Below are 24,480 nucleotides of genomic sequence, written 5' to 3'. Positions count from 1 at the left end.
GACTCTGTTCGGTAGTTTGTTCATTTTCAAACAACTGAACTAGATCAACCGCAAGCCCTGATTCTCTGGAACTGTTTTGGGTATGGGACCATGCCTGCTGTCAGTCAAATAAAGGACTTCCATATAATTCCTCAACCCCTGAACTGATCTGGGTGATGTTTGGATATGTTTGTCATATCAGGGCTATCAGGGTATATAGCATTTGTGGGGATGTGTTTTGGGGTACTTTTAAGACTTTTTAAGACTTTATAGAAAAGTGTTTTCTTTATAGAAATCACAACATGCACCATCACAGACACCAACAGGCTCATATATTCCACAGCATTAGTGGTCCTCCAGCTACTTGACTACAAGATCAGGCTCAATGAGAAGCAATACCAACCATGGAAACTATGACTGGAACCCAAGATAAAGACAACACAGAAGAAAGTTATTAAGCTGGATCAACTTCACAGAGGTGGAAAGATCAAAAATAGATCCTGGTTATACAAGAATATGCTCATACCAGAGGCGCTGGAAACAGCTAAGCAAAGACTGACAGCACTGGCAATAAGACTGAGCAGATGCACCTAAGAAGTAGAGTCAATGCCCTCTTTACCAAAGAACCATGCAAGGTGTATGCACAGCTACAGGGTAACCACGGCATCTCCTCCCAAGACCCACCCAGAGATGACACTGGACAGTACTGGAAGTATATCTGGGAGAAAGAAGCATCTCATAACAATGCGGCCCAGTGGCTACTAGACCTGAAAGCAGACCACTGCATGCTGCCAGAACAGGAATCAATCAAAGATATTCAGCAGTGAGCAGCACGCATGTAGAGTTGGTCAGCCCCAGGACCTGGCATGATCCACACCTACTGGATAAAGAAGCTAACAATACTGCATGAATGCCTAGCAGCACAAAAGAACCAGCTACTAGCAACAGGCTCCCACCCTGAGTGGCTAACACAAGTCAGGACCATACTGATCATGAAGGATCACAAGGGAACAACACAATCCATCTACAGACCAATAACATGCCTCCCTACAACATGGAAACTCCTGTCAGGCATCGTAGCCTCCAAGATCCAAGAGCCAAGGATTGGAAACAACACCAGAGGATCAAAACACCAACTACTGGTAGACCAAGCAGTCACAAGGGATTTTAAGACCAGACAGACCAATATGTGCACAGCCTAGATTGACTTCAAGAAAGCCTATGACACAATGCCACACACATGGATACTGGAATGGTTGGGCAGACTTTTGGACAACTGTTCCATATGTTCTAACCACAACAGCATAACAGATTTTTACAAGATAGTTCAGGATGCACACTGTCCATGAGAGACTTATGCTGTAACAGCTGGCTACCCTAAATATTGTATCTTGTGCGGTGGATCTGCAACAATTATTCTCATTCATGGAAATGATTTAAAAAGTGCTTTAATATCCTATGAGGACCATTAAACAATGTGATTTTAATACTATGACCATACTTAATTTATGCAAGGCAGATTACTAGTATGTAAGGTCTGCAGGTCTCCATACACTGATTAACTAATACATTTGATTTAATAATAAGAGACGGATATATACAAAATAAAATACAATAGAATGAGCTGGGTTTCATGATTTTGCAATCCTTCATGATCCAGAGGGAGAATGCAGGAAACAACTATCGGCTTGTATTCCACCTACAGTAGGATGAGAGTTCATCTAGTACATGTGGCACAATATAAAAGAGTAGGGAAGGTATAGGACATTGGATCAAAGGGAATGAGATCCTCAGAGAGCTCTCTGGTCAGGTGTGAAAAGAGAAGGTGGAAACAGGTGATGGTGCAAAAGCTGCAGATGTCTTGTCTGAAGCCTTTGCAAGGCTTCCCAGACTTTTTTGTGGCTGTCCAATCACAAACTTTGCAATGCAGCTCAATGAGAAGTATATGCGTTGCAGGTGCTCAGGGCAGTTGCCTGTTGAGTTTAGCTCCACTGAGCTAAACAACCAGGAAGTAACTGGACCAGTTATCTGTTTGACAACCAAGGGCTGCAACAAGGTTAATTCATAAAAGTGGTAATTCTATTGAAATCTTCACTTTTTGTAAAATGAAAGAAACACACATTCTTTACACATAAAGCATTTCAGCAACCTAGAGTGCTTCAGGAGTCTGGAGTGTCCCTTTACGTAATTAAGACCTTCATTTTCATGCAGAGATCAAATAAATAAAACATATCTGCTTCTTCTATTCTATGTGAGTCTGTGAGACAGGTCCAATCAATCCATACATATGATGACTGCCAGCAGCACACTATAGACTGAGCTAAATGAAGCTCTGTGATGTACTGAGAAGAGACAATTTCTAGGGAATGATGTATTGGACTGGGTAAATTGTTATGCTAGTTGATAGACAAAAGTATGTTGGTATTAAACTGTGAACTCTGGAGAAGTGTCAGGAGAATTGTACCTTTTAGACAACTATATCCATTGGGATTTTCCCATTATGGGTATTTTGACCTAAAAGTTGCAATTCTTTTATCAATTTCCATAATTCACAGTTTATTGAATATCCCCAATATTTTAGACAAATGATAAAATGTAAAAAGAGAAAATTAAAGCTATCTAGATCCTACTTGTATACTGTAACAAATGGGGTCTCTGCCTTCTTTTTAAATTACTTCCAGGTGACATATGCCTGCATGGTGGCCCCTGGGGGCAAAAGGTAAGGGAGATATAATTACTTGATGCTCACTCTCTTTGGTGCCATAATTTTCTGCTCCTCAACTCTTTGCGAATGATGCAACGAGAAACTGCATCATAACTGTATTGACATAGAAGAGTACAAAATGAGTTCTGTGATGGATTTGTCAAGACAATCCTCCACTGATCTGCATGCAAATATCTCACCTGTGGAACTCAATCCCCATATTTGTTTTCTTAGATAGGCGAATTAAATAGCCTGATAAGATTATTAGTGTATTTTTATGTGAGCGCCGCAACTTAATTTGTTTTCTCACCTGTGAGACAGATGATGAGAAATTGCAAAGCTGGAATAATATATTAACTTTTAACTAATTTTGTATTTCCCAGCCTTGTAACAATATGATTAATAATTCTATATAGTTTCTCTGAGAAAGCCAACTTCTGTCTCATTAGAATATGACCACTTCAGTAACTGTTAGCATAGGACTCATCTAAAAGTTTGAGCATGATTTTGACAGGCAAGCTTACAATTTGACAGCTATAATTGCAGTTTAAAAACAGGTCCGAAAACCGTTCAGTATCTGGTGTGACCACCATTTGCCTCACGCAGTGCAACACATCTCCTTCGCATAGAGTTGATCAGGTTGTTGATTGTGGCCTGTGGAATGTTGGTCCACTCCTCTTCAATGGCTGTCGTATACGCCAATACAGAGCATCCCAAACATGTTCAATGGGTGACATGTCTGGTGAGTAGGATGGCCATGCAAGAACTGGGATGTTTTCCGCTTTCAGGAATTGTGTACAGATCCTTGCAAGATGGGGCCATGCATTATCATACTGCAACATGAGGTGATGGTCGTGGATGAATGGCACAACAATGGGCCTCAGGATCTCTTCACGGTATCTCTGTGCATTCAAAATGCCATCAATAAAAATGCACCTGTATTCGTTGTCCATAACATACACCTGCCCATACCATAACCCTACCGCCACCATGGGCCACTCGATCCACAATGTTGACATCAGCAAACCGCTCACCCACACAACGCCATACACGCTGTCTGCCATCTGCCCTGTACAGTGAAAACAGTGATTCATCCGTGAAGAGAACACCTCTCCAAAGTGCCAGATGCCATCGAATGTGAGCATTTGCCCACTCATGTCGGTTACGACGACGAACTGCAGTCAGGTCTCTGCCTCCAGTACCTAAGAATAAGACTAGATGCTGCATTTACTAGATGGGGTAGTACTTATGGTAAGTATAGGTTGGTAGATTCTTAGTTTGCAATAGGTATGTTTTCATAGTGAATAGGGGCGGGTATCCACTAACTTGGAAATCACCTCATTTTCTTACAGTAAGGCTGGATCAATGCACAGGTTCACCATATGTGAACCAGGAAACCCAGCTCCTTTTTACATCTCCAGTACTCCGGGTCAACTGTGGAATACATGCGAGTCAAAGTCATTTATTGATTTTAACGCACTTGGAGTCCCTGTCAGTTGAGTCCTAAGGAGTTTATCCATTTGACCAGCCCTAGAAATAAGCATGCCAGCAACCCAATAAGACATGTGTCCAATGATAACTGACCCCCTTGCTGTGCCCCTGACAATAAATAGTCACAAAACATTTTGTGCAATATTGGTCTCTCTACCTCTCTTTTTCTGCTAGTCTCGTATATGAACAATACAGGAAACATTCCTGCAATTACACTTATTTGAATTTCTTAATAATTTAGTCTATGCTAAAAATGTAATATTGTACAGCTAAAATACCATAAAACATATTTGGCTCACTGTATGGTATTTATGTTTTTCTTTGTCCATATATATCTTGGACAAGCAAATAGTTAAATCATTTTTGCATTTTTCCTTTCCTTTTTTAAAATAACATTTTATGATAAAATGATGGACAATGCATAAAACAGATTCTCTCTCTCTTTTTTGCTTTATTTTTTTCATATAATTGTTTTTAAAGTCTCATTTTGCACAAATTTCCAGTAAGTAATGAATTAAAAATATATAGATAAGCATTCTCTCTCTTTAGAAGAATCCAGAATAATGTCTATCTGCATTTTTCTCAATACTGAATCAGCCTGTGATGTGTTGATGCAAGTGAAGGTGTGAGTTGTGTCACAGTTCAAGAATAATAACGTTACTTTAGAAAAAATGTGAGTTGAGCAAATACTGTATTTAATAATGGGGGAAAGAACACTGTTGCGTGAATGACGAAGGCTAGACATCAAATTGATGAGCTATAGACCTTCTGGGGCAACACTTATATGTAGAGATGTCCCGAATAGTTTGCTGGCGAATAGTTCCTGGCGAACATAGCTTGTTCGCGTTCGCCGCGCCGCCCCCTATTCGTCATCACAGTCAGCAGACACATTCCAGCCAATCAGCAGCAGACCCTCCCTCCCAGACTCTCCCACCTCCTGGACAGCATCCATTTTAGATTAATTCGGAAGCTGCATTCTTTTTTTTTTTTTTTTTTAATTCTTTATTTTTGAAGTGCAGTGAACATACACGTAGTGACAATGACATATGGTGCAATGCAAAATGTTGGAATACAGACTTAGAGTTATGAAACAAAATGTCAAGAGGAACTGCACATTTTTAAAATATAAAACAATCATGCTAGGTAAATTTGTCTTGATATAAGTGAAAAGCATGGCATAGGGAAATCGTCAGACATGTTGAGAGTGTTCGTAAGTTTGAATACACATGCTTGAACTGAAGAGGGGTGAGGGGATTAACACCACCAGTTATAGATCAACATTAGTGATGTCCCGAACGGTTCGCTGGCGAATAGTTCCTGGCGAACATCGCTTGTTCGCGTTCACCAGGGATGGCGAACATATGCGCTGTTCGGTCCGCCCCCTATTCATCAACATTAAGTAAACTTTGACCCTGTACCTCACAGTCAGCAGACACATTCCAGTCAATGAGCAGCAGACCCTCCCTCCCAGGCCTTCCCACCTCCTGGACAGCATCCATTTTACATTCATTGTGAAGCTGCATTCTTAGTGAGAGGAGGGACAGTGTAGCTGCTGCTGATTTAATAGGGAAATTGATACCTAGGCTACTGTATTCAGTGTCCACTACAGTCCTGAAGGACTCATCTGATCTCTGCTGTAAGGACAGCACACCAAAAAGCCCTCAGTCTGCTTTTTTTTCTGTGTAATGTAATTGCAGTTGCCTGCCTGTTTTTGACTGTAGTCTGCCTGCCTGTTTTTGACTGTAATATAATAGCAGTCAGTTTCCTTCACGAGTGTGCGTTTCAGGGCCTGCCAGGGCCCAGTGTCTGACTGTAATAGATTGAATAACAGTTTGTTGTCTGCCAACGTGTGTGTCAGGCTCACAGCATATACTGTACCCATTTGCCCAGTGCCACCACTCATATCTGGTGTCACAATAGCTTGCATTTAACAAAAAAAACACTTTTTTGACTGTAATATAATAGTAGTCAGTTTCCTTCACAAGTGTGCGTTTCAGGGCCTGCCCAGTGCCACCACTCACTCATATCTGGTGTCCCAATAGCTTGCATTGAAAAAAAAAAAAACTTTCTTGACTGTAATATAATAGCAGTCAGTTTCCTTCACGAGTGTGCGTTTCAGGGCCTGCCATGGCACAGTGTCACACCAGTGCAACTCATATCTGGTGTAACTGTAGTGTAAATTTGTTTAAAAAAATAAAATTTTGACTGTAAAAGATTGAACAGCAGTTAGCTGTCTGCCAGCGTGTGTGTCAGTCTCACAGCATATACTGTGCCCACTTGCCCAGTGCCACCACTCATATCTGGTGTCACAATAGCTTGCATTTAACAAAAAAAAAACTTTTTGTACTGTAATATAATAGCAGTCAGTTTCCTTCACACGTGTGCGTTTCAGGGCCTGCCCAGTGCCACCACTAACTCATATCTGGTGTCCCAATAGCTTGCATTTAAAAAAAACAAAACTTTACTGTAATATAATAACTGGAGATCGGCAAAGTGGTTTGTGACAACGGAAGAAATTTGTTGGCGGCATTGCATTTGGGCAAGTTGACACATGTGCCGTGCATGGCACATGTGTGTAATCTGATCGTACAACGCTTTGTGCATAAGTACCCAGGCTTACAGGACGTCCTTAAGCAGGCCAGGAAGGTGTGTGGCCATTTCAGGCGTTCCTACACGGCCATGGTGCACTTTTCCGATATCCAGCGGCGAAACAACAGGCCAGTGAGGCGCTTGATTTGCGACAGCCCGACACGTTGGAATTCAACACTCCTAATGTTCGACCGCCTGCTCCAACAAGAGAAAGACGCTAACGAGTATTTGTATGACCGGGGTGCTAAGACAGCCTCTGCGGAGCTGGGAATTTGTTTGCCACGTTACTGGACGCTCATGCGCAATGCCTGTAGGCTCATGCGTCCTTTTGAGGAGGTGACAAACCTAGTCAGTCGCACCGAAGGCACCATTAGCGACATCACACCATTTGTTTTCTTCCTGGAGCGTGCCCTGCGAAGAGTGCTGGATCAGGCCGTAGATGAGTGTGAAGAGGAAGAGTTGTGGTCACCATCACCACCAGAAACAGCCTTATCAGCATCGCTTGCTGGACCTGCGGCAACGCTGGAAGAGGATTGTGAGGAAGAGGAGTCAGAGGAGGAATGTGGCTTTGAGGAGGAGGAGGAAGACCAACCACAACAGGCATCCCAGGGTGCTCGTTGTCACCTATCTGGTACCCGTGGTGTTGTACGTGGCTGGGGGGAAGAACATACCTTCAGAGAGATCACTGAGGACGAGCAACAGGACATGAGTAGCTCGGCATCCAACCTTGTGCAAATGGGGCCTTTCATGCTGTCATGCCTGTTGAGAGACCCTCGTATAAAAAGGCTGAAGGAGAACGACCTGTACTGGGTGTCCACGCTACTAGACCCCCGGTATAAGCAGAAAGGGCCTGAAATGTTACCGAATTACGGCAAGTCGGAAAGGATGCAGCAGTTCCAAAATCAATTAAAAAGTGTTTTTACACAGCGTATAAGGGTGAATCTAACAGGGAATCTAACAGGGGAAGAGGTGAAAGTAACCCTCCTCCTCCCAAAACCACGCCAGCAAGGACAGGACGCTTTACAGACATTTTGTTGATGGAGGACATGCATCGCCACAGCTCTTCGGGGTCCACCCTCTGAGAACAACTCAACCGACAGGTAGCAGACTACCTCGCCTTAACTGCAGATATCGACACTCTGAGGAGCGATGAACCCCTTGACTACTGGGTGTGCAGGCTTGACCTGTGGCCTGAGCTATCCCAATTTGCGATAGAACTTCTGGCCTGCCCCGCTTCAAGTGTCCTGTCAGAAAGGACCTTCAGTACAGCAGGAGGTATTGTCACTGAGAAGAGAAGGTCAAAAAAGTCTAGATTACCTCACCTTTATTAAGATGAATGAGGGATGGATCCCGAAGGGACTGACAGTGGGCGATACATTCAACTAAAAAAGGCCTGATGAAGGGGACGTAACAAGGATTAAACTGATAAGAATAGTACTACTTAACACACCACTCCTATCTGGTGGCACATTAGATTGCACGCGTAGTGCCCCAAATTTGAAGTAGGAGGACCGACCAAGCATCTTTTTCCATCTCCCGGTTCCTAGAAACGATGCCATATACACGTCCCCTGATAGGGGATGTAACAGGGATTATACTGATAAGAATAGTACTACTTATCACACCACTCCTATCTGGTGGCACATTAGATTGCACGCACAGTGCCCCAAATTTGAAGTAGGAAGACCGACCAAGCATCTTTTTCCATCTACCGGTTCCTAAAATCAATGTCATATACACGTCGCCTGATAGGGGACATAAGAGGGATTAAACTGATAGGAATAGTACTACTTAGCACACCTTATAATAACGCAGAGAGAGGCAACGCAGAGAGAGTAGTCTGAAGAAGAGGAGTCAGAGGAGGAAGGTGGCTTTGAGGAGGTGGAAGACCAAACACAGCAGGCGTCCCAGGGGGCTTGTTGTCACCTTTCTGGGACCCTTGGTGTTGTACGTGGCTGGGTGGAGGAAGAGACCTTCAATGACATCAGTGAGGACAAGGAATGGGACATGGCTAGCTTGGTATCCAACCTTGTGCAAATGGGGAGTTTGCGGTTTTGCAAATGGATGTTTGCGGTTGTTTGCTGTGCGTTAAACGGGGAGTTTGGTCTGTCACTGTGAAGCGTGCATAACCCTTACACTACCTGATCGATACAACATCATACCTGATGTTTTAAAGCACGTTATTTCAAACAATTTAGGAATGTTAGGTGATTTACGCCCTTTATGGATTAAAACCAGACTGTGCATCAACTAGGTAATTTTCCATGGGAGTTTTGCCATGGATCCCCCTCCGGCATGCCACAGTCCAGGTGTTAGTCCCCCTGAAACAACTTTTCCATCACTATTGTGGCCAGAAAGAGTCCCTGTGGGTTTTAAAATTCGCCTGCCTATTGAAGTCTATGGCGGTTTGCCCGTTCACGAACATTTGCGGAAATTCGCTTTCGCCATTCGCGAAATCTCTACTTATATGAATTAACTCTGTTTGCTATATCAGGTTCCCTTTTCATAAGACTTTTAGCAGTACTGAAGCTTTACAATATGATGATGAATAATTTTTGATATTTTAAGCACTTATTGAAATTCTTACCCCCAAAAAGACTAATCTCAGTAGTTTAATTTGCCTGGAAACATGCAATTTAAGCAAATTATAATAAAGCATAATAGATAATTCTACTAACAATGACATGACAAGAGAAAAGTTAATTGTGACATTCTCATTGCAACTAATTTTTTTTATTTTTTTTGCTTAAACTAATGCACAAACCTCGGGCATCAAAGAACTCATCATCTGAGCTGTCGACTGAGTCATTCACAATTTTCTGAAGGTGCCATTGTGCTCCGCTAAAACGCCTTGTTGCTCCTAGAATGAATGCATAATATAGAGTTAACATGATATATACTACACCATGAAAAGTCCTTAAATTTAGTAGAGGGCAAAAAGCATTTTCTCGAACTATACCAACGCATTAAACATTATCTGCTTCATATGGTCTTAGGCAGTTACTTTTTCATTTATAGAATTCTCACTGTAGTGAACAAGCCTGTCACAGTACAAATCACATACCTAAAAATGGATTTCACACATTAAAGTTATGGGAGATTGAGTCTTAAGGCTCATGGGCCTTAAACATAGAAACCACAAGTGATACAGATACAGTTACCCATGAATCATCACCACCTGGATGAACTCTAGCCAACTCACAACAAATGATTGGTTCTTGCAGAATGAAAACAGGCATGGATGTTATTCCTATTTATGTAGTGCTAGTAATTTATCGAAAGCAGCACATCACTTTGCAGGGTTTTTTTTTTAATTATTATTATTTTTTTATTCATTTATTTTTTATTTAACCCCTTAAGACCGGAGGGCGTACAATTACGTCCTTTTTAAAGCGGCTCTAAACGCCGCAGGGCGTAATTGTACGCCCTCTGTTTTTTTGTTACTTACCCGGTCGCTGGCGATCCCACGCCGGCGATCGCGGTTGGGGGGACTCCCAGGGAGCCCCCCGCGGCACCTCCGTCCTCTTCAGTCCCCCCGGGCCATGTGAGAGTGAGGTCCTTGCGAGGACCTCACAATCACATGGCCGGGATAGCTGGCTGCAGCAATGCCAGCAGGGGGACTAACTGTAATGACAGTTAGTCCCCCTGGTGGCTGGAAATCAAATTAAAATAAGTTAAAATAAGTGTAAAAAATATATATATATATATATGATCTAAGTATATATATATACACACACACACACACACACACATACACTGTCTAGGTGTATTTTAATATTAATATATATATATATAATTATATATATATATATATATATTAATATCAAATTACACATAGACTGATACTGATTAAATATATATAATTATTGTTATATATATATATATTTATATATAATATAAAATAAAATGTAAATACGTAAAATAATAAAATAAAATAAAATAATTAAAAATAAAATATTAAAAAATATATAGATGTGTTTTATTTTGTTCTAACTGTATTGTGATATTAATATATATATTTATATCAAAATACACGTAGAACGAAATATATATATATCTATATACATAAATATATACGTATATATCACTATATATATACCTATATATAAATAAAAATATTTTAAAAAAATTATATATATATATATATATATATATGTATAAATACACATATGTATATATATATATATATATATATATATATACACATATATTAATTCTACACATATATTTATGTAATATTTTTACATAATTAGGTATCCTAATTAATTACAATTAGCGGGACCTGCCTGACAACCCATGCCGAAAGTATAGGGAATTTAATTTGCTAGCACTATATTTAACCCTATAACTTTCCAAGACACCATAAAACCTGTACATGGGGGGTACTGTTTTACTCGGGAGACTTTGCTGAACACAAATATTAGTGTTTCAAAACAGTAAAATGTATTACAACGATGATATTGCCAGTAAAAGTGATGTTTTTTGCATTTTTCACGCACAAACAGCACTTACACGGACAATATTATTGCTGCAATACTTTTTACTGTTTTTAAACATAAATAGTTGTGTTCAGCGAAGTCTCCCAAGTACAACAGTACCCCTCATGTACAGGTTTTATGGTGTTTTCAAAAGTTACAGCGTCAAATATAAGGCTTGTGTTTCATTTTTTTCACATTAAAATTCGCCAGATTGCTTACGTTGCCTTTATGACCCTATGGTAGCCCAAGAATGAAAATTACCCCTGTGATGGCATACTATTTGCAATAGTAGACAACCCAAGGTATTGCAAATGGGGTATGTCCAGTCTTTTTTAGTAGCCACTTAGTCACAAACACTGGCCAAAATTGGCATTTTTTGCATTTTTCACACACAAACAAATACTAATGCTAACTTTGGCCGGTGTTGGCATACCATTTGCAATACCTTGGGTTGTCTACTATTGCAAATGGTATGCCATTATGGGTGTAAATTTATTTCCTGGGCTACTATACAGTCTCAAAGGCAACGTAACCAATCTGGCGAATTTCAATTTCAAATGTAACACGCTATATTTGACCCTGTAACTTCCCAAAACACCATAAAACCTGTACATAGGGGGTACTGTTTTACATGTGAGACTTTGCTGAATACAAATATGTGTATTTTATTGCCGTAAAAGCAAACAGTATTATGACATTGACAGTTAAAATGTCATGTAGAACTAAAAATATAACAACATTTCTTATTTTCTCCCATTTTTTTCATATTAAATTATGTTTCATAGCTAAATATTTGTATTAAATGAAAGCCCTGTTTCCCCTAAATAAAATGATATATAATAAGGGGGGTGCATTTAAGAGGAAAGAGGTGAATTACGGTTGGACAGACATATAGCGCAAATGCCAGGTTTTGTTTACATTTTGTTTCGTTCACAACGTGTACATTTGGCTCCGTCCTTAAGGGGTTAAAGGACCCCTACAGGAACCCCGACCATTTCATCTCAATGAAGTGGGCATTTAGTTTTAGCCCTGCAATGTTTAGTAGATATTGCAATGTTTCTATTACAACGCTAGACACACCTCTAGTGATAATGAAAAAAAAATGAGTGATGGAAAGTGTAGATGATTCATGGCTAGAGTGCTGCCACTAAATAATTGTTATTATTCACAAGATCAGTTAAGAAGTGAATAACAGAGGTTAAAAACAAGGAGCAGTAAGACAAAATCTTCATTTATACACTATATATTTAATGTAAAATTATATATAAATATAAATATATATTGTACTGTTCTTCCTTTAATTACCTCTATTAGTTACTTTTTCTCACTTGATTTGTGAACTAGATGATGGGATATTGCGCCTATCAGTATCATGCAAAATATACGCGTGTTAAATATATTACACCAATTGGCCTATTTTCACACTCATGTTGGTTTTCTGGAATAGTTTTCTCAGAAACAACTTTTGGCCGAACTGAACTGTCACATTAACAAACATCATAAGTCCCCCAAAAAATGTTTTTTTAAATCTTAGGGAAATTATTGGCCAGGCTAATAATTCCCGCAGTGCATAAGTCTACAATATTCATGTTTTTTTTTTTGTTTGTTTGTTTTTTTATTGCGTTTTAATAATTGTAATGGACTGTTTAAACTGAAAAGTGAAGATTTGATGACACTTGTCCTTTAGGCAAAGTTCCATTTCAGCTAGGACTTGCTATTTACCCACAATCCGTACGTCATAAGACTCTTACAGAAGAGCAAAATGCATCATAGACAGAGGAGAACAAAATAGAGGCGCCTATACATATTGAGATCCAACTAATGGAATAGAAGATTATAAATATATATTACGTTATGTCCCAAGGTATGGCATATTCATTAAGATACAATGGATAGAAGTAAAAAAAAAAAAAAAAAAATGAGAAAAGAAAAACAGGGTTTCTTTAAATATGACCTCAAACTAACGCATTTTATAAAATTTCAAGAAAATCAAGATATGTTATTTTAAGCACATCCTTTAGTTGCCAATATGTATTAAGGCCAAATTTAAAAGGCTTCCTGGTTATCTATGCTTTTGAAAAAGCTTCAGCATGGCATTAGTCCAGTGACAGTAGTGGAAATGCAATATTTTCACTCAATCTGTGCTGATAGGAGATCCACGTTTTTTGCTCTTTAATCCCCCTTTAATGAAAGGCATGTGGATGGAGCGCGGATTAGTTTTGGTATGCTTAACTGAGCCCCATATGAGAATACTAAGCTGAAAACACACAGCTGTTAAAGGAGCATACTTATTAGTTAAATGTTTTTTATGTTAATGAATAATTTGATCTCCAACTACTGACATTTTAAAGTGCATTAAGTCGCTTTGTTTCAATAAGAAAAAAATAAAGCAATAATCACTTTATCATTGGTCATATCAACAATAAAAACTGTAAAGAATTTAAAAAAATATTCTATAAATAACAGAGAAGCAGTAGGTGGGCAACCAACATCATCAGCAGGACACTGGAACGGGATTGAGAGCTTTGCTCATATAAGCTTGCAAACTATTAGAGAATGTAGGTGATAAAGGTAGAAATCACAGTATATAGTGAAGAAAGATTAAATAGTGAAAGTGTCTGCAGCGGATTAAGATGGACTGAGCCCGAGACTCTGTTTTTGCTTCCTTTTCATATTCTGCTATTAAGTGAAGCTACCAAGAAAGTCCTATACCAGGACTAGAAGATCTATTGCCACCTTTGAGACTGTGCCGTACCTTTCTATTTTATGTACAATAATGTTTATTTTTATTACAAAGTCTTGTTTTCTGTTTTACCTGTATTTGGCCACTAGGGGGAGTGGTTCTTCCAGCCTTTTTGCACCCTTAATCAATTTATGCTCACTGTACCTGTTATATGCCCCTGCTTATATTAAGCAGTAACAATAAGAATAGTCAGAAAACGAGTCAAGGTAAGAAGCAGGAGAAAAGCAGATAAATGAAAAAGACAAGCCAAAGATCAGAAGATCAGAGAACATGGTAAACAAGTAAACTAGTCAAGGTCAAAACCACGATTCAGAACTTCAAATAAATGGCTATTGGGTCAGCAAAAACTACAATGAGGTTTGTAGCTAACGGCAGAAAAGGTTTAAATACCCAAAGTTGAAAGACTATTTGGTCATATCATCTCTGTGGGCCAAAAGGTACATGAGCGATTAAGCTTCACGTCACCAATGATGCCAGAATGACACAACTGGTACTCTGAGTGTGTATTATGAGTCGCGGCAAAAATGACGCAAGAACAGCATAACTCTTCAGGCACACTTTGAGATGTAGTGTAAAAAAAAAGGTAAAAGCGCACACAAAATACCAGAAGGATGTTACCTGTAATATATACAATTATGGTAACCAATGGTAGATGTTCCTGGTATATACTTGTAAAGGACGTACTTGATGGTATATATTACCTATACAAAGATATAATCAAACAGCAAAAACATAGTGTAATCTGTATAAAATATAATAAAGGTGAATATTGAAGAGCTTTATACCTTTGTATATACCAGGAACATCTACCATTGGTTACCATAATTGTATATATTACAGGTAACATCCTTCTGGTATTTTGTGTGCGCTTTTACCTTTTATTTCTACACTATACTTCGTTTTTTAAGTATATGTGGTGACAATATACCTTGGTAGTTTAGCTACACCTTATATTTCCTTAAAGCGCCACCTATAAATGGTGCAAAAATGACTCTTCACGAACAGTGTCAGTAATGATGTTACATTGAAGCAACCCTTAACCAGTTTAAGTGTTGGTGGGGGTATAGCATGCTGTGTCAGTTGATGCCAAGCAAGATGGAGATGGCTCTAGCATGCATGGCAAATGGATTGCAAACTAACTCCGAACTGTCAATTAGATCAGATGCAGAAAATGAAGTGAAACATGTTTCGTTATTTAATTTTGTTACTTTTTCAATTTTTTATTTTCTTTATATTTCTTCTCCTTATTCCAGGTTATACTCATACTGTTTTCTTTTTCTAGATTAGGTCACATAGGTCCTCAATCCTGTGTTACATTTTTTGGTATTTTGCACTTATGTGATAACTAGCAGCTATCCTGAAAAGTACGTGTGAATATTTAAAACTGGCACTAAAAGAAAATATCAGATTTTTATTTTTTTTTATAATACCAATCAGAGCCAACAGAAAGTGTTGTTTCCTGTTTGTTTTTCTACAAACACGATGATGAATGTGTTTTAGCAGAAAACTGTTAGTCTGGTATATGTTTATATGAAAACAAACCATATGTTATTTTTCTTTTTTTTTCATGAGTATAAAAGCATGTAGAGTGTGTACTACACTTACCAAGAATTTTAGAATTCCGTAAGTCAATAAAAACATTAACTGAACATGTCAAAATTCAGTTAATATGGCAGTGCAGCTGCTGCAGAGTTCAGCTCTCATTATGCATACAGTCTGTCGGTTGGTTTGGAACCCCACAAGATTCTGTACAGTCTGTAGGTTTGCTGAGCATTGTTGGAAATATTTTTTTCCAGAAACATCTGTGGTATCAAACTGAAATTTCATTAGACTACAATCCTTAACATTCTTTCATCTTTAACTTTATGCTCCAAGGATTAAAGATCTTATTTCCACAGGCATTAACCACTATAGGCACCCAGACCACTTCAGCTCAATGAAATGGTCTGGGTGCCAGGTCCCTCTCGTTTTAACCCTGCAGCTGAAACTGCTATGTTTCACTGAGGGTTAATCCTGCCTCTAGTGGCTGTCTTAATGACAGCCGCAAGAGGTGCTTCCATGATTCTCACTGTGAAAATCACAGTGAGAAGACGCTGGACGTCCATAGGAAAGCATTGAGTAACGCTTTCCTATGGGCAGTTTGAATGCGCGTGCGGCTCTTGCTGTGCATGCGCATTTGGATCTGACGTCGGCAGGGGGAGGAGAGGTCACCAGCACCGAGGGAGCCCGACGCTGGAGAAAGGTAAGTGGCTGAAGGGGATTTAACCCCTTTGTCCCAGCGGGAGTGGGGTCCTGAGGGTGGTGGGACCTAATGACCCTATAGTGCCAGGAAAACGAGTTTGTTTTCCTGACACTATAGTGATCCTTTAAGGAGCAAATTGCATTTGATTCCTGGCATTATTAAATAAAGTATGAAGTGTGACCTTGTCTTGCATGCTGAGGATTATAGGATTGTGTTAAGTGAGGCATGTATATATTTGATGACATACAAGTAAGGTTGAAGAGTAAATGAAACCTCTACTTTAATCTGAAAAGGAGAAAAGTTAAAGTGCTAATTTGATGTAAATGGAACAAGCTAAATAAAACTACATACACTAAAGCAGTGGTTCCCAAACATTTTAGGTTCAAGGCTCCCTTAATATTTCAATATTTTTCCAAGGCACCCCAAGTCAAAATTTCTAGGTTGTATATCTGTACAGCGCTGCAGCATTTACTGGCGCTATAGTGTAACATACAGTGTTGGTGTTTGAAGCGGTGCTTGTACATAGTTTTAGTGTTTTAATATAGGGGTGTGTTTGTATGCAATGTTTGTGTTTGATTGTAGGGGTGTGCTTGTATATCCTTTTGGAGTTTGAATGAATGGGTGTGTATGTATGTAATATTTGTGTTAGTGTATGACTGATTCGATGTATGCACATACACTACCACATACGTACCAACTTACACAGATATACATACACGCAAAATCATATAGACACCGACACATACACACATCTTAACACATGCATACACCGACATATACACACACACACATGCCCTAAAACACACACAAACATTGATATATGCACACACTATGATACAGATACACACACTGACATAAAGGCACACACAATGACTGCCCACCTACACAGCCATCGTGGAGAGACAGAAGTTCTCAAGCAGGAACCTTCATTAGCTCTCCTGAGTAATGCAGCTAATTGATGGAGCGTTTTAGCTGACCACTCTCAGAAAAGAAAAAAGTTTGCAAAATAGCAGGTTTCTTCACATTTTTTAAATTTTTTAGGCTAAAATAGCTCAACTAGAAACATAAGTCACTTGGAGAATGTTTCCAATTTTGCTAATTTGACCTAACATTTGCAAATTTTGATAGATTCTCAACAATTCATAGTTTAGGAAGTACATTTAAAATGAAGTTGCTAAAATAATGCTAAATCACATTACCAGAAGTACAACTTTATTTAATATGACTATTGTGTGTGTTCCTCTATCATCATGTTACTTTATTTTTGTTCTTTAACTTTTCTGCAATTTTGAATGAATAGAATGATCCCAGAGGAAATAGCTCTAGGTGAGTTTTAAGAATTGAGTCTTAAGCTCGTCCATGGGCTTTTAGCAACAGGTGGTGGCTGAATTTCTAATCTAAAAATAGCTTCTTGTGGATGTAGGCTGCGTCTTAAATCAGACTCGGATTGTTCTTTGATAAAATAATGAAGCTGCCTCGATGGTGAAAATCCCAGTAGCTAGATCCTTTGCTTTTCATTATCTGCATACGCTATATATATATATATATATATATATATATAAATAATTCAAGAATTTGCCCAGGACACACAGCCAGCAAGACTTGCAGCACTACAACTCATGCTGAGGTAGCATTTCTGGATAATTTTAACAAGAATATCTGCACTTTTAGTCCTGTTTAATTTACTTTTGCTGCCCTATTTTCCACCCTCCCCTACAGTCTATCTGCTTAACTGATAACTTAAAATGTATTTTTTTTGTTAGTGTTTGCTTATTGAACTTATTGTCCTGTTAATTTATTGTCCTGTTAATGTATGTACAACATTTGTTACTTTCACATATTTGAACTTTACCATGCCCTCCTATCTCTAAATCTCAAATTTCCTCTCCTCTGCTTTCTTCCCTTAATTGCCCTCTTTCACTTCTATACCTCATATCTCTCTCCCCCCATACTTGATGTGTTTTTTTTAAATCTAAACCCAGAATTTCTATTTCAGTCAAAGCCCAACAGACACATTTAAAGGTTGTCCAGGACTCAAAGCCAGCACGTCTTGCAGCCTTATGCTGAGGTAGAATTTCTGGATCATTTTTTCCTACCCTCCCCATGGTACTCACTACATTTATAGATATTTCAAATCACCTGGTTTTCCAAACACACCAATCATGTCTATTATCTTCTCCTTACATGTAATACCTCCATTCCAGTGCCACAGACCAGTTAACCCTTTACACCTCCACACTCTACTATGGTCCTAGCTGCCTTTATAATTTCCTCATTTATAACAAAACACTACTTAACAATGTTCTCTCTACTATTTTTCTGTTTCAACCTCACTTCTCTCATTACTAAAAGTCTCTCTATCTTTCTGCTTACCTGTCCCTACTGACACCATCTTCATTGCTCCTGTTTTTTCTACCCTCTTCTCTTTGTTCATCCCATACACTATACTCATACCTATCCACCCTTTTCCCTCCAACTCCTTGTAAATCCTCTAAATACAGACATTCAACCAAAACATTTAAATCTTACTCCCACCTTATACTCCTGGCAATCTCTCTCCAAACCTGGTCCTGCCTTTACCCACCTACCTTGTGTCCACCCTAGAAACCTCTCCAATCTTATATCCATCCCATGTAACTTTGGAATGCACACTCTGTGTGCAACATAACAAATCTACTTCCATCCATGATGTATTCCTCTCACGTTCCCTTAACATACTTGCTTTAACCCCTTAAGGACCAAACTTCTGGAATAAAAGGGAATCATGACATGTCACACATGTCATGTGTCCTTAATTGGTTAACAGAAACTTGGCTCTCTCCTTCTGACACAGCTACCCCTGCCTCATTATCATATGGTGGTCTACAGTTTACACACAACCAAAGACATTCTGAAAGTAAAGGTGGCGGTGTAGGGTTTCTTCTTTCACCTCACTGCTCCTTCAAAACTCTACCCACTCCCCCTTCCCCCTCTCTCTCCTCCTTTGAAATTCACTCGCTTTGGTTATTCAAACTCTTCTCTGCTAACATTGCCATCATTTATCACCCCGCCACGCCCCCTGGTTCCCCTCTCATCTTCCTTGACCACTTTGCTGCCTGGCTACCCTACTTCCTCTCCTTTAACATACCATCACTAATTCTCGGGGACTTCAATATTCCCATTAACCCACCCTTGACCTCAGCAGCCTCTAAAGTACTTTCAATTATTTCCTCCCTTGGGCTAATCACAGTGGGATAATTCTCCTACTAATATAGCTGGCAATACCTTCTACCTAATTTTCTCTTATGCATGTACAGTCTAATATCTCCAACACTCCATTTCCTCTCTCTGACCACCACCTCATTTGCTCTCGAGTACCCCCTTACCCAACAACCTACGCCTAACCACCCTCAACTCAGGAGGAACCTTAATTCTATTGACCTCCAGCAGCAGTCAAGCTGATGTTGATTCACAACTCCTATCTATCCCTTCCCTCTCCTATCTCTCACTGGCCATCTCCACATATAACACTACCCTCACCTCTGCCTTAAACGCTGCAGTCCTGCTCCAAACATGCACCTTGATGAGGACACGCTCCCAACTGTGGCATACTAAATCAACATGCTACCTGCAAAGATGCTCCCATTGTGCTGAACGCTCCTGGAGGAAATCTCGCACCCAGGCAAACTTTCTCCATTATAGATTCATATTGTGTTCATACAGCACAGCACAGCCCTTGCCCTCGCCAAACAGTCATACTTTTCTTCTCTCATTAGATCATGCTCCCCCTATCCCAGGCGAATCTTTGAACTCTCTACTGCACCCTGCTGTTACCACCCCTCAAACTAACCTTACATCCGAGAGCTTTGCATGCTACTTTACCAACAAGATTGAACAGCTAAGGAAAGAATTCTCCCCACCCTGTCTCATTCTCAACCACACGTAGATCATGCCTTTCCTACCCTTTAGAATTTCTCCCCGGCTACTGAACAAGAGGTGGCTGCGCTTCTCCTTTCCTCTCGCCCCAACATCTTGTCCGCTTGATCCTGTCCCATCTCACCTTATCAGATCTCTCTCCCCTTGTCTTGTGCCTTCCTTAACACACATCTTCTTCAACTGCTCACCCTCTTTGGCATTGTCCCTGCTGACCATAAACATGTTACTATAGTACCTATCTTGAAAAAAAACATAACTCGACCCATCCATCCCCTCTAACTATTGTCCCATATCCCTGCTCCCTTTTTTCTTTAGAGCTTATGGAAAGACTTGTCTTTACCCGTATGTCTCACTTCCAACTCTCTCCTTGACCCTCTTCAATCTGGCTTCCCCCCCTCCACTCTACTGAGACTTCTCTTCTCAAAGTTACTAATGACCTAATTGCAGCTAAATTCAAAGGCCACTACTCCATACTAATACTTCTTGATCTCTCTGCTGCCTTTGACACCATTGATCATGCTCTCCTTCTTCAAACTCTTCAATCACTCAGTCTCTGTGACACTGTCCTCTCTTGGTTTTCCTCCTATCTCTCCCAATGCTCATTCAGTGTCTCCTTCTCTAATGATGCCTCCTCCATTCATCCTGTCTCTGTTGGAGTCCACCTAGACTTTGTCCTTGATCGCCTTCTATTTTCTCTTTATACTGCCTCTCTTGGATTCCACTACCACCTGTACACTGGTGACACCCAGCTATATCTCTCCTCCCCAGACCTCTTCCCTGCCGTCCTGCAACGTGTCACTGCTAGCCTTTCCTCCATCTCTGACTGGATGTCCTCCCGCTTTCTAAAACGAAATCTCTCTAAAACTGAACTCCTTGTCTTTCCTCCTCCTAATACTGATCCTCTTCTTTCGCTCTCCCTTCAAGTCAGTGGTATCCACTTAAGTCCATCTTTGCAAGCGCACTGTCTTGGTGTCATATTTGACTCCAGCCTCACATCCAGCATGTTACCAAATCCTGTAGATTCCATCTTAAAAACATAGCCCGCACACTCCCCTTTCTTACGCAAGATGGTACCAAAGAGATTGTCTATGCTCTAGTAATTTCCCGCATGGATTATTGTAACCCTCTACTTATTGGTCTTCCCAAAATGGTATTGCCCTGCTACAGTCTGTAATGATTGCTGCCGCCAGACTGATTTTCCTCTCTAGTTGGTCCTTTCACACCTTGTATCCCATAGGAGTCAATTCAAAATGCTAACCCATACCTATAAACCATTGACCAATTCTAGACCCTCTTTCATCTCTTCACAGATCCATAGGTATGCACCTTCTGTGTCTCTCCGCTCTGCCAGTGACCTTCTCCTGTCCACTACTCGCACCCGTACAGCCAACTCATGCTTGCAAGACTTCTCGCGGGCGGCTCCCTTCCTATGGAACAGCCTGCCTACCGTCATCAGACTCTCCCCTAGCCTTCAATCGTTTAAGTAGTGCCTTAAAACCCATCTTTTTAGGAAAGCTTATGGCCTCCCAAAGTAACCTCTACCTCACATACCTCTCTCTCTCCTGAAGGGCAGCACTGCTCTGCTTCACTCCCACCTTATTTGATTGATACTTCTTTCCTAATGTGTGTTATACCCCACCTCCTATAGACTGTAAGCTCGTTTGAGCAGGGTACTCTTCAACCTATCATTCCTGTTAGTTTCTTGTAATTGTCCTATTTATAGTTAAATCCCCCCTCTTATAATATTGTAAAGCTCTACAGAATCTGGTGGCGCTATATAAATGGCAATAATAATAATAATAATAATAATAATAATAATAATAATACGTTTGTTTCTTGTAGTTTATAGATTCCAGCTAGATTGCAAAAGAAAATAAATTATGAATGGATTTAAAAAATAAATAAATTTTATATATATATATATATATACACACACACACACACACACGCATAGTAGAACATAATAAAACAGCTTTACCCTCAATAAAACTCTGATATCCATCATTCTAGAAAGTAGACTGAGAGAGACATTGCCTCGACCCATCCTTTTAGAGGCTCTCGACGAAAAATCAATATCTCATGTCTAGAATCTCTGTCTACAACACATTCCTTTGGGCTGTCAATAATGCTCTGTGCAGATATTTCATGGGAGTGTGAGCACATCAGAATACATTCTTAGTCCAATTTTTGCTGTCGTGAAACTGCATGTAAAGCTAAAATATATAATTAATGTAAAATAAAATACTCTGCTTAGTTTATTCTTACTGGGAAATTCACTGCTTAATTTACTGCACCTATGAAATATTTTAAATTGCGAAACTTTGTTTCTACAAGGTCACCTGTATTGTGCAACACTGCAACTCAAAGGCATGTGACATGAACAAAGCCCCTCATTCTATTCTGTAACTCTAGTTAACACTGGTTTCTTATCTGTTGTGCTAGCTACAAAATAGGCTTGCTACAAAATAGGCTTTCCAGAATTGTTATGCCTTTCTTGTGCCTTGCTTTCTACAGCAATTATATTCATTTAGATTATTAGTATTATCAATATGTAAAATAATGGTATAACACCTTTGTTTGCCATTTCTCTCGGTAGTGAACTTGTCCATAAAATAACTTGCACAACAAATTCTTTAAAATAATTTTTTTTTCTATTAAGAAATAAAATGCTTGATGGCTTTTACTTTTCTTCTCTGCTAAAGAATCCATCACGTTGGTGCTCATCTCAGCCAGCATTGAACTCACAGTTAGAACATTTAACACAGGAAGAGTGAGGAATAACTAAAGCAGTGACATTAACTCATTAACATATTCATTCTTACTAAAAAGTGACAAATGAAATAATGCTTGACAAGGCAGGGTAACACAACTCTTCACAAGTTTAATAATTTCTGATAAGTCCTGACCAATATTTTCTCACTTCAGAGAAAAGTACTTTTTTGCCAGGATTCCGTTTCACCAAGATGCATCTCTGAAGGAGCATCGTAAATTTCACCCTTACCACAGTGCTCATCAACACTCTCCTTAAGGCACACTTAAAAGTCCAGAATTTAGGGATTACCCAGGTGTGTCTAAATTGTTTAGAAAAATACGAAACACTTTAGAGTCTAACACACAGATAATCCCTTAATCCTGGACTGTCGAGGAGAGGGGTGAGGATCACTGCCCTACCACATCATACTCAATGCAGGATTGCTCGAAGCACACTGAATACAGTACAGAATTGTTTTGCAAGCAGGAACTGTTGCCTGTTAGAAGATGTGCAGCTGGCAGGACAATGTCCATGTCCTACAAATTCATTTAGCCAATCAAATGTAAATACAGACTGCCTTCACTTAATTTACTCTTATACCCAACATGACTGTAGTCTAGTTTAACAATGATCTACTCTGGCAAAAGACTTCATAAACCCTCCTGTTTCTATTTATTCCACGGATATAAGATGGGAATAACTGTCCATGAGTACAATTTCACTTGTGCTTCATGTCAACAGCTGGATCAAAAATCTTGATTGTGAGGATTAGAATTAAGTTAGCCACAATTTGAAAAATCTGACAATCAAGGTGTATATAATATGTACAGTGGACAGCTATATATAGAGATGGAACAGGTACTTTGATGTACTAGGTTCCATAATGAAATTCTATGTTCATTAGCCCTGTCTGACAGAAATGTTTGAAATTGATATATAGATGGTGGAACTGCACTCAACCCTTCGCTTTGGACTCCCAGGGTTCTGCTGAATCAGTACCAAAGAGACCATATGTAAAGTATAATTGTAGAAAATAATCCAGGCACTCCAAATTGTTCCAAACGATAGGCAATTTTTATTGGACCCAAGAACCACACAACGTTTTGACCCCTTTGGGCCTTTGTCAAGCTTGACAAAGGCCCTAAGGGGTCAAAACGTTGTGTGGTTCTTGGGTCCAATAAAAATTGCCTATCGTTTGGAACAATTTGGAGTGCCTGGATTATTTTCTACAGAAAACTTTGAAATGTCATGATTCATTTATCTATCTCTCCATAACCAAACTGTGCTAGAGAAGGTGATTCCATGATTAGCCAGGCTTGAAGGCTATATCAGTAGTAATAACCAAATCAGCCAAACAGTCCGCATTCATAAGGATCTCAAAATAATCCACTGGGTATATCATGGATTGGAAAGTGCATACTTTATTGTAGACAAATGGTTAACAACATGTCATTATAATATGTGCAGACCTCATAAGTGACAGGCTATCCAAAATCCTTATGAGTGCGGACTGTTTGGCTGGTTTTGGTGACTTCTACATTTGGGATTATTCCAGCACCAATATTAGGATCTGGAGTACATTTAATC

General features: G+C 39.5%; 1 protein-coding gene across 1 annotated transcript in view; it reads right to left on the bottom strand.

Moving 5' to 3' along the window:
• The window catches only part of PITPNM3 (PITPNM family member 3), a 555,560-nt gene that overhangs the window by 308,905 nt on the left and 222,175 nt on the right, over positions 1-24,480 (bottom strand). Inside the window, exon 2 of the mRNA XM_063449741.1 lies at positions 9,528-9,623. Within this exon, the coding sequence (XP_063305811.1) occupies positions 9,528-9,623 (96 nt within the window). The remainder of the gene's footprint in view (positions 1-9,527; positions 9,624-24,480) is intronic.

This window comes from Pelobates fuscus, chromosome 1 (assembly GCF_036172605.1).
Source record: "Pelobates fuscus isolate aPelFus1 chromosome 1, aPelFus1.pri, whole genome shotgun sequence".
In the NCBI taxonomy this organism is placed as follows: domain Eukaryota; kingdom Metazoa; phylum Chordata; class Amphibia; order Anura; family Pelobatidae; genus Pelobates; species Pelobates fuscus.
The sequence above is the reverse complement of the archived record's forward strand: the minus strand, read 5'-3'. Positions and strand labels throughout refer to the sequence as shown.